This window comes from Sus scrofa, chromosome 12 (genome assembly GCF_000003025.6).
Source record: "Sus scrofa isolate TJ Tabasco breed Duroc chromosome 12, Sscrofa11.1, whole genome shotgun sequence".
Classification (NCBI taxonomy): Eukaryota; Metazoa; Chordata; class Mammalia; order Artiodactyla; family Suidae; genus Sus; species Sus scrofa.
In genome coordinates this window covers 49,695,804-49,709,042 of record NC_010454.4, presented here as the reverse complement: position 1 = coordinate 49,709,042, position 13,239 = coordinate 49,695,804, and the positions used below count along the sequence as shown (strand labels likewise).

At 55.6% G+C, this 13,239-nt stretch overlaps 1 protein-coding gene across 1 annotated transcript in view; it reads left to right on the top strand.

Annotated features, from left to right (window-relative positions):
- The window catches only part of TRPV1 (transient receptor potential cation channel subfamily V member 1), a 33,099-nt gene that overhangs the window by 592 nt on the left and 19,268 nt on the right, over positions 1 to 13,239 (top strand). The window contains 7 exon segments of the mRNA XM_013981216.2: positions 2,074 to 2,147; positions 7,864 to 8,171; positions 8,953 to 9,110; positions 9,189 to 9,341; positions 9,708 to 9,848; positions 10,003 to 10,301; positions 11,424 to 11,603. Of these exon segments, the coding sequence (XP_013836670.2) occupies positions 7,894 to 8,171; positions 8,953 to 9,110; positions 9,189 to 9,341; positions 9,708 to 9,848; positions 10,003 to 10,301; positions 11,424 to 11,603 (1,209 nt within the window). The 5' untranslated portion in view covers positions 2,074 to 2,147; positions 7,864 to 7,893.

The following is a 13,239-nucleotide window of genomic DNA, read 5'->3' as shown; positions in this document are numbered from 1 at the left end:
GTCGTCATGATGAGATAAGTGGCATGGATGTTGGGCAGATGGAAGGCAGGGGAAGGCCTGGAGGCAGGCACCGTGAGTGCGGCAGGGGAGCAGATGTGTCTAGGGGACAGGAGAGGGTGGGCCAGTGGGAGAGGGGACTGGGGCTGGGGTCTCAGGGCGCCGAGTGCAGCGGTGGGGCCTGGATTGATAAGGAGGCATGATCGGGACCATGGATTGGGAGGTGGTGGGTGGGGGAGGCCCTTCTGGGGCTTCCCGTGAGAAGGAAGGGCTGCCGGCCGCAGTGAAGGATGAATATGAACCACAGAAATGTAGCCCAGAGAGCGAGGACAGAGAAGGCGAGGGCGAAGAGGACAAAGCACACCCGCCTTGGGGACCAGAAGAAGGATGGTGCCTTTACAGGCGGGAATGTTGGGGGGCGGTGGAGTGTGGAGGGGAAAGAAGTCCATCCTGGGAGGTGCTAAGGGAAGGGGTTTGTAGTCTTTAACTGGAGGTTGCGGGAGGCGGGGATGGAGCGCCAGCGAGAGGGCTGGCTGGACACCGGGGAGTGGAGTCACTGGCTTGGGAAGGTCAGATGCTTCTCAGGGGTGGGGGTCTCAGGGCGGGGAAGGTGGGAGTAAGGGTCCCGAGGAGCCTCTGCGTGTAGGGGAAGGGCTTGGCGAGGAGAGGCAGCCAAGGAGACGGAGAGGCGCTGTCAGGGAAGGAGGACAAGGGCCCGGCGTGTCCCCTGCAGCGTTCAGAGCATGCGCAATACCACGTAGCTTCTGGGATGCCAGCCCCCAACAGCTCAGTTACAAAAGGGGACACGTTTAGTGATGGGTGTTGTCCTCACCAGAGGCCGAAATCACCTAGGAGGCTAAGGTGACAGTCCTGGCGGAGAAGTGACTCTTCCCTTTCCCAGACCTTGCTTCTGGGCTGGCCAGTTCTCTCAGCCTTTCTCAGATGTCCTCCACGCATGCCTGGGGGCTGCCCACGGCTGAGACCCGGGCCTGGCCCAGGCAGCATCTGGCACAGCATGTCACAGTCTCTGTACTGAGGTGTATTTAATGCTTCTGAACTGTACACCTAAAAGTGGTTAAAATAGTAACTTTTTTCCCCCTTTTTTTTTTTGGCTGCCCTGCGGCACATGGAGTTCCCCAGCCAGGGATTAGATTCAAGCCACGGTTGCGACCTAAGCTGCAGCTGCGACAACCCTGGATCCTTCATCCCCTGTGCCTGGGCCAGAGCTCGAACCTGTGTCCCAGCACCAAACACAGTCAGTCCCATTGTGCCCATTGCAGGAACTCCTAAAATGGTCACTTTTATGTTATACGTATTTTGCTACAATTAAAAAAAAAAAAAGAATGAATTCCAAGCTTCTCTATTTTTTTTTTTTTGACTGACCCCTTAGTATGCAGAAGTTCCTGGGCCAGGGACCAAACCCATGCCACAGCAGTGACCCAAGCCAGAGCAGTGACAACACTGAGTCCTCAACCTGCTAGGCCAGCCGAAAACTCCCCAAGGTTCATTTTAATTGAAGCTAAAATGGCACCTATCAAATGGCTCATGGATAAAAAGGTGCCCACGCAGGGGACAGGGCGTGCCATGGTGGGACGGGCCCAGCTTCCATGCCAGACCATCAGTGTGACCCAGACAATCATCTAATTGCTGGGGTCACAGATTTCCCATCTGGAAAGTGGGTACAACAGTCGCTGCCCTCCCACCGCACCGGGTTGCTGTGTGGCCGGAGAGTGGGGTGGTGACATCTCTGTATAAACTCTAGAAAGTCATTCAGGATGCATGCAGTGTCTGCACTTTAATGCCTGACTCAGGGGCCAGCTCTCCTGAGCTTCTCCAGGCAGAGCTGTGGTGGGCCTTTCTGGCACGTGGCTGCTCATTTCAGGCTATGTCTGTCCCACGGCTTCTTGGAGTCCTACAGGGTTCCCGTGGGAAGCTTCTAGGGCCGTTTCTGAGGGCACTTTGGGCTACGGCCTGTAGGTACTCCCAGAAAGACCTTGAGACTTCTCTTAGCCAGATTCTGGGAGGGAATTAAGCCCTGGTGGATGTGATGAATTAACTTTTCCCCTCTCGCTTTAGGATCACAATAGGAAAATTGAGAAAAGAAAGTCCTCGCCATTTTCCGTGTTCTCTGGTTCCATGGGGAACCCCAGGTGAGACAGGCTGGGACCTGGCAGACCCACAAGTGCCCCCACCACCGTCCTTAGCCCAGATTTGGGCACACAGGGAATGAGAGGCCCAGGAGAGGCAGGGACTGGTTCTAGGCCACAAAGAGTTGGTGGCAAAGCCAGCACTCAAAGCCAGGAGGTCCCTAAAAGCCAGGCCAGGACTACGTGCTGGTAACACAACTCTTCACATTCCTTCTGCATTTTGAAAACGGAGGGGAGCAAGGCTAGGGCTCTGGTTGTGAAAGCGCATTTGATGACCTGTTTCCCCAGACCACCCTGTCCTGCAAGAGGGGTGGGTTTGGGAGGCCTGAGCAGCGCCACGCTTACTTGCGAGAGCTGCGGTCACCAGCTCCGGCTGGTTCTCGGCGGCATGTGGCTAAGTGCACTGCGGCCCTGGCATGGTTGGAGGAGGGGCAGCAGCTAAGTGGTTTCTGAAAAAGGGCAAAAATGATGGGAAAGGCTTTGGGATCCTCTGGGAATCGGAGCCTCGGCAACAGCAGCTGCTACCGTTGCTGGAACCATTTTCCTTGAGTGCCAGAGCGAGCCTCCAGCCCGTCCCTGCCAGCGTGGAGCAGCCTCGGCCCGGGGAGGGGCTGAGGACCCTCACGGAGGCAGGGGAGGCACCTCTTCTCTTCATACCGGCTCAGCGCTCCCTTCAAGTAGAACAGCCTTGGAGCTCATCGCACCTGCTGGGTCTGGGGTGTGCCTGCGTCTAGCTGGTGAGTTCCTTCTGTGGCTGGATGGCCAAGGCAGATGTTCACTTTTGGAAATGGCAGCGTGAGCTGTCAAAAGCTGAACCCTGCCTCTTTCCAGCTTTCCAGGCTGTTCAACTGGTCTCCTGGCGGCTCAGTTACCTTCTCTGAAAACTGGGGGGAGTGACAGTGGCTGCCTCAAAGGCCGTGGTGAGGCTTAAGTGGTGCTATAGCTGTGGTACATTAGCCTGGCTAATCGGAAGTGCTTGGTAAGTGATAGTGGCGGTTGATGTTATTGATGTGTATTATCTGTGCCACAGTCATCCTGGGGCAAAGGGGCTGTGGCTGCTGCAGAGGCCGGCGGTTTGTGGCTGGAGGATTCCGCGCGTTGTCCTCTGCTGAGTGAAGGCGTGCGGGGCTGGAAGGGAGGAGCCCCAGGTCCTTGTCCAGGCTCCACTCTCTGTTTTCAGTAGGGTTCCTCTGGCTCTTCATCCACGGGTTGGGAAGTGCCCAGCTCTCCATCCCTCTTTAGGAGATGCTCAGGTAGGATGAGGGGACAACCTTGATCATGGCTGGGGGCTAGACCAGCATCCAAACGCCTGCAGGGAGGCTGGATGCAGACAGATGCTTTGGGCAGAGAGGGGAGTGTGAGAGCTGCACCCCAGGATGTCTCACCTGGACTGGGGAGAGGAGAAGGGAGGCTTCTCTCAGGTGCTGGGCAGTGCTCTTTCTGGCCTTGGCAATGAGAAAGACCCAGAGGCCAAACCAGGTCTTTGCTGGGCAGGGTCATTTTCTCAAGACCATCCTTCAGTCCAGATTGGTGTGTTTGCAAATCTTGTGTAAAACAGAACCACCCCCTCTATCAGACACCCCAAATCACGGTTGGAAATCCCCCCATCTTTGTAGAATGTTTGACTATGACAGGTGTATTGCTGTGGGGCTCACAAGCTGGGTATACCCCAGGCCTGGCAGCGTGGACTCTCCTGCCCATGTTCATCCTCTCAGACTAGGGCAAATGGCCTCTCTGTCCCTGTCTTGCCCTCTGTCATGGGAGAAGCTTGGTTTCCAGTAGGGGATCTAAGGAAGCAGGTGCAAGAGCTGCAGGACAGAGTCGAGGTTTGTTGACTGACTAACTGATAGCACTGGGTGGGCTGCTTCATGCTTACTGCATTTGGTTAGATTTGGACCAGTCAGAGTGTAGCCAAAACTGGCCTCTGTACACCAGCACCAATGAAGTCTTGGAGATAGATTTTGAGGCGAAGCAGAAAGAACAGTTTCATTGCTTCGCCAGGCAAAGGAGGCCCCAGCAGGCTAACACCTCAAAACTGTGTCCTCCCTGGGGAGGGGATAGCAAGGGGTCTTATGGGTTTATCTTGAAAGACAGGGTTGTTGATTACGGCGTCCTCGTTCTTCTCCCTCCATAGTTCATTTCAGAGCCTCAAGATCAGTGTCAGGTGGTTTGGCGAAGGTTTCTGGTGGTCTTCAGGGTTATGACTCCTTGACCTTCTCTCTGGAATGGAGATTGCTTACGAAGGGAAGGGGTGATAGCGGATGTTCCAATGACAAAACACCAGGTGCAATAGAACTCCAACTAGAAAGTAAGCAGGAGTGATAAGTTCGTGGGCCGAGGCAGGACATAACATCACGAAGACTGTTTTAACTTGTTTTTAGCTGTAAGAGGATTTCTTCATCATTAACTCTTGAGTCAGCCTTTTTTTTTTTTTTTTTTTTTTGGTCTTTTTGCCATTTCTTGGGCCGCTCCCGCAGCATATTGGAGGTTCCCAGGTTAGGGGTCGAATCGGAGCTGTAGCCACTGGCCTTCGCCAGAGCCACAGCAACGCGGGATCTGAGCCGCGTCTGCCACCTCCACCACAGCTCACGACAACACCGGATCCTTAACCCACTGAGCAAGGCCAGGGACTGAACCCGCAACCTCATGGTTCCTAGTCATATTCGTTAACCACTGAGCCACGACGGGAACTCCGTGAGTCAGCCTTTTGAGACTTAGGGGAGGCCTGGGAGGCTAAAGGAAAAGTCTTTTACTTCAAAACACAAGGACTCAGGGGCTGGTACACAGTTTCAAGAGAAAGAAGCACAACTGCTCAAAAAGAACCTCACTGTAATGTTCTCGGAGGTGCCTGCTAATAGGCGCTTTCTTGTCGGGCTGTTAGGAGCTGCTAGTTGGGGAGCAGGTTTATTCTTGATGTTGTAACCAGCCTTATCCAAGGGGAGATATTCCTGGGAAAGCCAGGCCTGGCATATGGCATGGGCCTAATTTGTCTTTGTTTGGGGGTCTGGAGCTTCCTGGAACGCTTGTTTTGAGCAGAGACTCCTACAGGGTTGGGGCTTTTGAGTGGAAGCGCGTTGTCCCCACCTGCCTGGCCCCAAGACTGGGAGTACCTGGTCTAAGGGGCCCCCAGGTCTTGGTGTGAGATCTGGGGCTGAGTTTAAGGGCTAGGAAAGAGCCCCGAGCCTCGCAGAGGAGTGGTGGAGTGCCGGGGAGGCTCTGGGGCCAGGCTGCTCGGGCTCCACTCCAGGTTCCACCTCTTAGAGATGTGAGAATAAAGAGAGTGAGGGCATGAGAGCTTTCCTTTGCACAGCATGTGCTCAAATACTTCAATTACACTCATGCTCTTTGGTCTCCGGTGCCTTTTATTTATTTATTTTTTTGTCTTTTGAGGGCCACACCCACGACATGTGGAGGTTCCCAGGCTAGGTGTCGAATGGGAGCTGTAGCTACCAGCCTACACCACAGCCACAGCAATGCGGGATCCGAGCCACGTCTGGGATTTACACCATAGCTCACGGCAATGCCGGATCCTTAACCCACTGAGCAAGGCCAGGGATCGAACCCGCAACCTCATGGTTCCTAGTTGGGTTCGTTAACCACTGAGCCACGACGGGCCCTCCCTCCTGTGCCTTTTAAATGCTGATAGGCTCCCTGTATTATGAACAGACCTTGATGGGGAAGTTATCTTCTGGGAGCAGACTAGCACCTGGGTCCCTGCTTCTGAAGCATCTCATGGCTTTCTGTCATTCAAGCAGTAATGTCCACAGCCTGTCCCTTGGCATTCCAGGATGACAGCCATGTGATTCTGGCCCCACCGTCTATCTTCCAGGCCCACTGGCTTCCTCTCCATCAGCTACGCTGGGGACCCTCCTCCTCTCCCCCAGCCCCAGCCCAGCCTTGCCCCTTCCAGGCCCAGCTCATCTGTCACCTCCTCTGCGAAGCCTTCATCAGCGTGCCGGACTCTCCCGTGGTTCCCCTGCCTCTGCCAGAACCTGGTTTCTGTCTCAGATGGGGTCTCAGTCCTCTCTGCGCCCCCAGCACAGGGCCCGGCACCCAGTAGTGTCCGTGGATGGGTGTTGAGTAATGGGATGCAGACATGGGTGATGGTTGGATGTGAGGCTTTCTGTGGCCAGGGCCACTTCCTAGGACAGGGTTTCCACCTGATGGAAGAATCGGAGAAAGGCTCAGACCCTCCTGAAAGCAGAACAACAGGCAGGAGGGAAAATGGGCTGGGAGTCAGTGTCTGTCCCGTTCATAGGATGTGAGATGATGAGGCTGCTTCTTTCCCCCCACGGATCTGGGCATCAGATTGTAGCTGATTTATTGCCACGGCCCCGCCATGTGCTCTGCGTTTTCACTGCCTGAACTTGCATGTGAAAATGCAGCCTTGAGAAGCCTCCCATTCCTTCAGGGGCTCTTTTCTGGAATCCAGGCACTGCCTGAACACGAATCTCTCTAGCTTCCTATGGAAATGGGAGCTAGAAGGATCTGGATCTGATCTTGTTCATTTCCTGGCACTGCTTTTTTTTTTCCCTTTCTTTTTCTTTTTTTTCCTTTTTCATAAAAAGATGGATCAGGCAAGCTTCTTGTCCAGGAGGAATTCACAGGGCTGGGGGCAGATAAAACAGTGACAATAGCAATCACTAGATTGCATGGTGGATGGTGCCAAGAGGGCCACAAAGATGGACGAAATGAGCTGGGCCACTCTGGAGGAGAGGGGAGCACGATCAGAGCAGGGATTAGGGGGCATGGAAGTGGCATCGGCAGGGAGGTGGCATCTGAGGGGTGGGTGTAGTATTTGGACGAGAGGAGGAGGAAAGAGCACCCCATGTTGAGACCCCATGGAGGCCAAGGTCCCTGAGATGTGGTGTAGTCCCAGTTACCTGGGAGCAGAGATGCTCAACCAGACGGAGGAGAAGAGTAGGAAAAGAAGCTAGGAAAGGGGTGGAAAACAGTATCAATGCAAGTTTACGGCCACAGGTGCTGGCACCAGCTGCCAGTGTAACGCCAGATGTTCAGGCCTAGAAGGCCCACCTGCCCTGAATCACTTAATATCTAAAAGTTCAGGGCCAGGATGCTTGAAATATACTAATTTCACAACGATGACAAAACGTGCAAAAACCCCCATACAAACCCAATAGTTGTGCCAGCCAGGTCAAAGGGCAAAGGCAGGCGGCACATGGCTGACAGTGGGGACACAGGGCACAGGAGGGCCCGAGCAGCAGGCAGTGAGGGTCTGTCTCTGCCAGCCACCTTCCCGGGATGCGGACTGCTTGGCTCTTTGAGGCCGAGCCAGCGCATCACCCAGTGCCTCCCTGAACATACAGCCAGCAATAGGCCTTCCTCTTGTTTCCCTCATTCTGAGCGCAGAGGGAGGCAGAGCAGGAGGTATCATTCCCATTCTGCAGATGAGGCAACCGAGGCTAGAGAAGAAAAGTGACCCATCCGAGTCCCTCAGAGCCTGAGGACTCCAAGCTGGGGGCTGATCCATTCCTGGAGGTTGATGGCCATGGCGCTCTGAGGCCTGGTCCCTCCTGGGGCCTCTGGGGTGGGAGGTACTGCACCCCTGAAAGCTTCTTTTCTGGGATCCTGGGGGCAGTAGCTGTTGGACTTCTGGGGTGTCCTGCTTCACAGGGGCCTTGGCTGCAAGGGCAGGTGGGGACTTCGGTCCTGTAGCTCTCGAGCTGGGAACAAATCCCATTTTCATGGCTGTCCACAGGCTGCCTCTTGGGCCACAGACGATCCGGCAATGATGAAGAAATGGGAGAGCTTAGACGCAGGGGAGTCTCAACAGGATTCCAGTCCACACCCCCAGGATGGGGACCCTACCTTAAGACCAGCTCCAGCCAAGCCCCACGCCTTCCCCGCGGTCGAGAGCCACAGCCAGCGCTTTGGAAAGGGTGACTCAGAGGACGCGTCCCTCGTGGGCTGCTCTTACGAGGAAGGCCAGCTGGCATCCTGCCCAGCCATCACGGTCAGCCCTGTTGTCATCATCCAGAAGCCCGGGGATGGCCCCACCTGTGCCAGGTAAAGAGCATGTGGAACCCAGCCTCCCTCCCCATCAGGAGCCCAACTGGCCCAGCTGGCTGAGGTCCCAGCTCTGGAGATGTCATGGGATACCTGAGTTTATGAGCGGAAGGTCACAGAGCTGGGGAGCTGGGTGGGGGCGGGTGCCCTCCATAGGCTGCCTGCCCCAGCATCTGCATTCATAGGACCTTTGAGACATATGGTCATACCTATTGGCATACAGGCTGATCCTAGCTGCTGGCTGATCTCCACGTCCAGGTCTAGAGGGCTCAGCAGCTCCAATTATGCAGACTTCAAGTTGAAGAACTCAAGGGCAGGATGCTTTTAGACAGAGTACAAAGCAGCTCCAGTGAGAGCCCACCAGCCCTCTCGCCTCCTCCAAGGCAGGACAGGGACTGCATAGGCTGGGTGATTTCTGGGGCCATGTGAGGTTGCTTTTTCACTCAGCAGGGGCCAGCCACACCCCTGCCCCCAATCCCCAGGCTACCTCAGCCCTGAAGCAGGCAGAGAAGTGAGTGGCCTGGGTGTTAGAGGAAGCAGTACCTGCAAAGCCTTTCCAGATGATGCCTACAGACGGGGTGGGAGTAGAATGGGGGCCCCTGTGCCCCAGTATCCCTGTTACAGCAGTTTCCTGGGCTGCCACTGGACCGGGGGGAGGGGGGAGTTATATCATGTCTTTTCCCTTTTTGGCTTGCCTCGGGATTTAGTCATGACAAGCTCCGAAGGCCTCAGGGCCAAGGGGAGAACAGCACGTGAGTTGAAGATGTTTTTTGGTCCACAGGCAGCCGTCCCAGGACTCTGTTGATTCTGAGAACTTCAAGCTCTATGATCGGAAGAAGATATTTGAGGCAGTTGCTCAGAATAACTGTGAGGCGCTGGAGAGCCTTCTGCTCTTTCTGCAGAAGAGCAAGAAGCATCTGGTGGACAGCGAGTTCAAAGGTGGCCCGGAGGCCGTCGGGTGGTGGGGAGGGTCCCCCCTGCCATGGTGCCTACTCTGACCCTCACGTTGTCCTGCAGACCCCGAGACAGGGAAGACCTGTCTGCTGAAAGCCATGCTCAACCTGCACAACGGGCAGAATGAAACCATCCCCCTGCTCCTGGAGATCGCTCGGCAGACGGACAGCCTGAAGGAGCTGGTCAACGCCAGCTACACGGACAGCTACTACAAGGGTGAGGAGGCTGGGGCCGGCACGGCTCTGCCCACAAGCGTGCCTGGAGTCCGGAGGGCACCGTCACGCCTGGGCAAGACTCTAAGCTCCTCACTCTCTGTCTCAGCCAGGATCTTCTGGTCCTGGGGGTCCCTGCCTCCCCCACCTGCTGGCTGGATGCTCCTTGCCCTTGGGCAATTTTGATTGTGCCAGCTCCCAGTCTGGGGTTCCCTGGGTCTCTACTCCTGCCCCAGGGATTCCCTGGGCCCCCTTGGTCTCCTCTGGTTGGGGGTCATCCTGTACCTTCTGCCCAGGCTCTCCCCCAGCACGTGTCCAGGCACCCCTGCAGGACTCTGAGCACAAAGCCAACAGCATGTGTCCTCCCCAGGCCAGACGGCACTGCACATTGCCATCGAGAGGCGGAACATGGCACTGGTGACACTTCTGGTGGAAAACGGGGCCGACGTCCAGGCTGCGGCCAATGGGGACTTCTTTAAGAAGACCAAAGGGCGGCCTGGCTTCTATTTTGGTAGGGAGACCACATGGTAGACACTTGGCTTTTCTTTCGATGACTGCCAAGGGGAGGTTTGGGGTGGAGACAGAGGGAGTCGGAGGCCAAGTGGTGCAGGGGCCAAGCCAGTCTCTTCCTGGGGAGGCCCACTGTGTGCCTGTGTTGGCCATAGGCGAGCTGCCCCTCTCCCTGGCTGCGTGCACCAACCAGCTGGGCATTGTGAAGTTCCTGCTGCAGAACTCCTGGCACCCAGCTGACATCAGTGCCAGGGACTCCGTGGGCAACACTGTGCTTCATGCGCTGGTAGAGGTGGCTGACAACACGGCCGACAACACCAAGTTTGTGACGAGCATGTACAACGAGATTCTGATTCTGGGGGCCAGACTGCACCCCACTCTGAAGCTGGAGGAGCTCACCAACAAGAAGGGGCTCACGCCGCTGGCTCTGGCTGCCAAGAGTGGGAAGATTGGGGTAGGGAGGCAGGGTTGTGCCTGAGCTGGGGGTGGTGTGGGAGGGGACTGCATGCCTTACGAAGCTTCTGGCATCGCCGCTGTGCAGAGCCCTGGTGATGCCACTCCTGGCTGTAGGGGTAGGGCTGGGGCATCAGAGTAAGCCAGAGGAATGGAGACGCTGAGCGGAACCCAGCCGTGCCTATGTGGCCCTTTTTGATTTCCAACTCTCAGCATCACTAATCAGATGTGGGGTGGGGTGGGTGTTGGGCCTGGGGAGAGGGCTGGGTTGATCTGAGACATGGAAATGGAAACAGAAGCGTTTGGTGTTTTTTTCATGGAAGACAAGACTTTGGGTGATACAAGGTCCAAATAGGCTAGGGCACGTCCAAGTCCGTGGATACTACCAGGCCATAGCAGGCTGAAGGTGGGGCAGGGCATTTGACAATTGGAGAGGAGGGGACTTCTTAGCATCAGGGGAATCTAGAAACTTGTCTTACTGAGTCTCTCAGGATGACAAGCCTGACTCTTCAACCTTGGTTTTATTTCTTGGATTTTCTTTGTTTATTTCCTTCGGGCTGGAGGCTTTCTAGAATGGGCCACTGCAGTCCTTCACTTTGAGATGGGAGAACTGGGGGGCCAGGTGTGATCAGGTGATGGGTCCAATGTGGCTACAGCTTGGGTCGGAGGCACTGGGTAGGTTGATTTTTTTTTTTTGGTCTTTTTGTCTTTTGAGGGCCACACCCAGGGCGTATGGAGGTTCCCAGATTAGGGGGTCTAATCAGAGCTGTTGCTGCCGGCCTACACCACAGCCACAGCAACGCCAGATCCGAGCTATGCCACAGCTCATGGCAACGCCGGATCCTTAACCCACTGAGCGAGGCCAGGGATCAAACCCGCTCCTCATGGTTCCTCTTCAGATTCGTTCCTATTGAGCCACGATGGGAACTCCTGGGCATGTTGATTTTGACGGTGGTCAGGAGGCAGGTAGAGGGGGGCAGTGGCTCTTCTGGGGCCTGGGTGGGATCTCTAACAGGGCTGGGAAACCGAGTTATTCTTGGAGCAGAGCTGGCGAGCTGGTGGGAATGCAGTGTGGGTGAGGCTCCAGGCTGGCCTTTAACAGGCTCTTGTATCCCTGGAGCAGGTCTTGGCTTATATTCTCCAGAGGGAGATCCAGGAGCCTGAGTGCAGGCACCTATCCAGGAAGTTCACCGAGTGGGCCTACGGGCCCGTGCACTCCTCGCTCTACGACCTGTCCTGCATCGACACCTGCGAGAAGAACTCGGTGCTGGAGGTGATCGCCTACAGCAGCAGCGAGACCCCTGTGAGTGTCCTGGGGCTGGGCCCCAGCCAGGGAGGGCTTCCCATCTCACTGCACCCCAGCCCCCACGCTCAGTCCCTGGTCCGGCTCTGCCTCTTTCCATCGATAAAAACCCGTTCCCTGGGGCCGACACCCTACAGCCTCACCTTCCCACTCAGTCCCGCCAAATGTCTTCCTGCATCAGGTAATCAATATATGATAATATTTCCATAAAACTTAAATATTTCAAAGGTACATTGACAAAAAAATCCTCATGTTATACCGTATAAAAACAGATAGCTTCGTTTCGTTGGGATGAATTGGGTCGTACTGTGCAACAGAACACCCCTTTTTTCTGCTTATTGGCGTGTCTTGTAGGGAGTTTTATAGCAGCATCTATGGATCTGCTTTATTAAAAAAAATGACTGCAAGTATTTCATCGTAGGGGCGAGGAGTCAACGTCCGTAGACGGACATTTAAGTTATTTCCATTTTTTTTTCTGCTACAATGTGGCAGGCCACTTGGCATGGGTCTGAGACTATTACTATGAAGGGTACCTGGAACTGGAATTGCTACGTCAGAAAGTATGTCCTCCAAAAAGATCGCATCAACACACTTGCCCATCCCCAGTGGGTACACCCCTACCCATGTCCTTGCCAACCTCGGTATTACCCATCTTTTTTCTTAATCTTTTTAGGGCCGCACCCATGACATATGGAAGTTCCCAGGCTAGAGGTGGCATCGGAGCTGTAGCTGCTGGCCTACACCACAGCCACAGCAGCACAGGCTCAGAGCTGCATCTGTGACCTATACCACAGCTCATGGCAGTGCCTGGATCCTTAACCCACTGAGTGAGGCCAGGGCTGGCACCCGTGTCCTTATGGATACTGGTGGGATTCGTTCCCACTGAGCCATGACGGGAACTCCCCCAAAGCATTACTTGCAAGGATGGTGTCCCAGGCTCTGGGCCCACCCTCAGCAGGGAAGCCTTCCAGTGCCCTTTGTCTCATGCGTAGGTAACAGCCACTCCCACCTGGACAGCCTGTCTGGCCCAGGGCTGGAAATGAGAGAATTTAAGGAATTCAGAGGCCCCTTCCTCCCTGCCCTCAGCCCCTCTGTGAGCAGCCTCGTGCCAGGCTCTGCCTGTGTCAGCCTCTTCCTGTTACTGTGGGAAGAGCAAGGATGGAGTGTCTCCGGAGAGGATTGTCAGAAATAACGGGAATCTGGAGTTCCTGCCTTGGAGCAGTGGGTTAAGCATCTGACTGCAGGGGCTCGGATCACAGCAGACGCGCGGGTTGCATCCCTGGCCCAGCACAGCGGGTTAAAAGGATCCAGCGCTGCTGCAGCTGTGGCTCGGATTCAATCCCAGGAACTTCCACATGCCGCGGGGGTGGCCATTAAACAAAAGAGAGAAGTGATGGGCATAGAATTTGGGGCAACAATTGTGAACTCTTGAGTGTCAGGGGTTCTTGGGGTCACATGTCCAAATTCTGCCCTTGTTCACGGCACAGCAGGGGCACTGAGGCCCCGAGGGTGGGCCGTGCAGGGAGCCCACTGGTTCATATCTGTGACCCTCCACTGCTCCGGCTGAGGGTGCGGTCCTGCGGAGAGCGAGTGTGTGGAGCTCCCCGGGCTGACACGGGCCTGAGAGGCGGGTCCT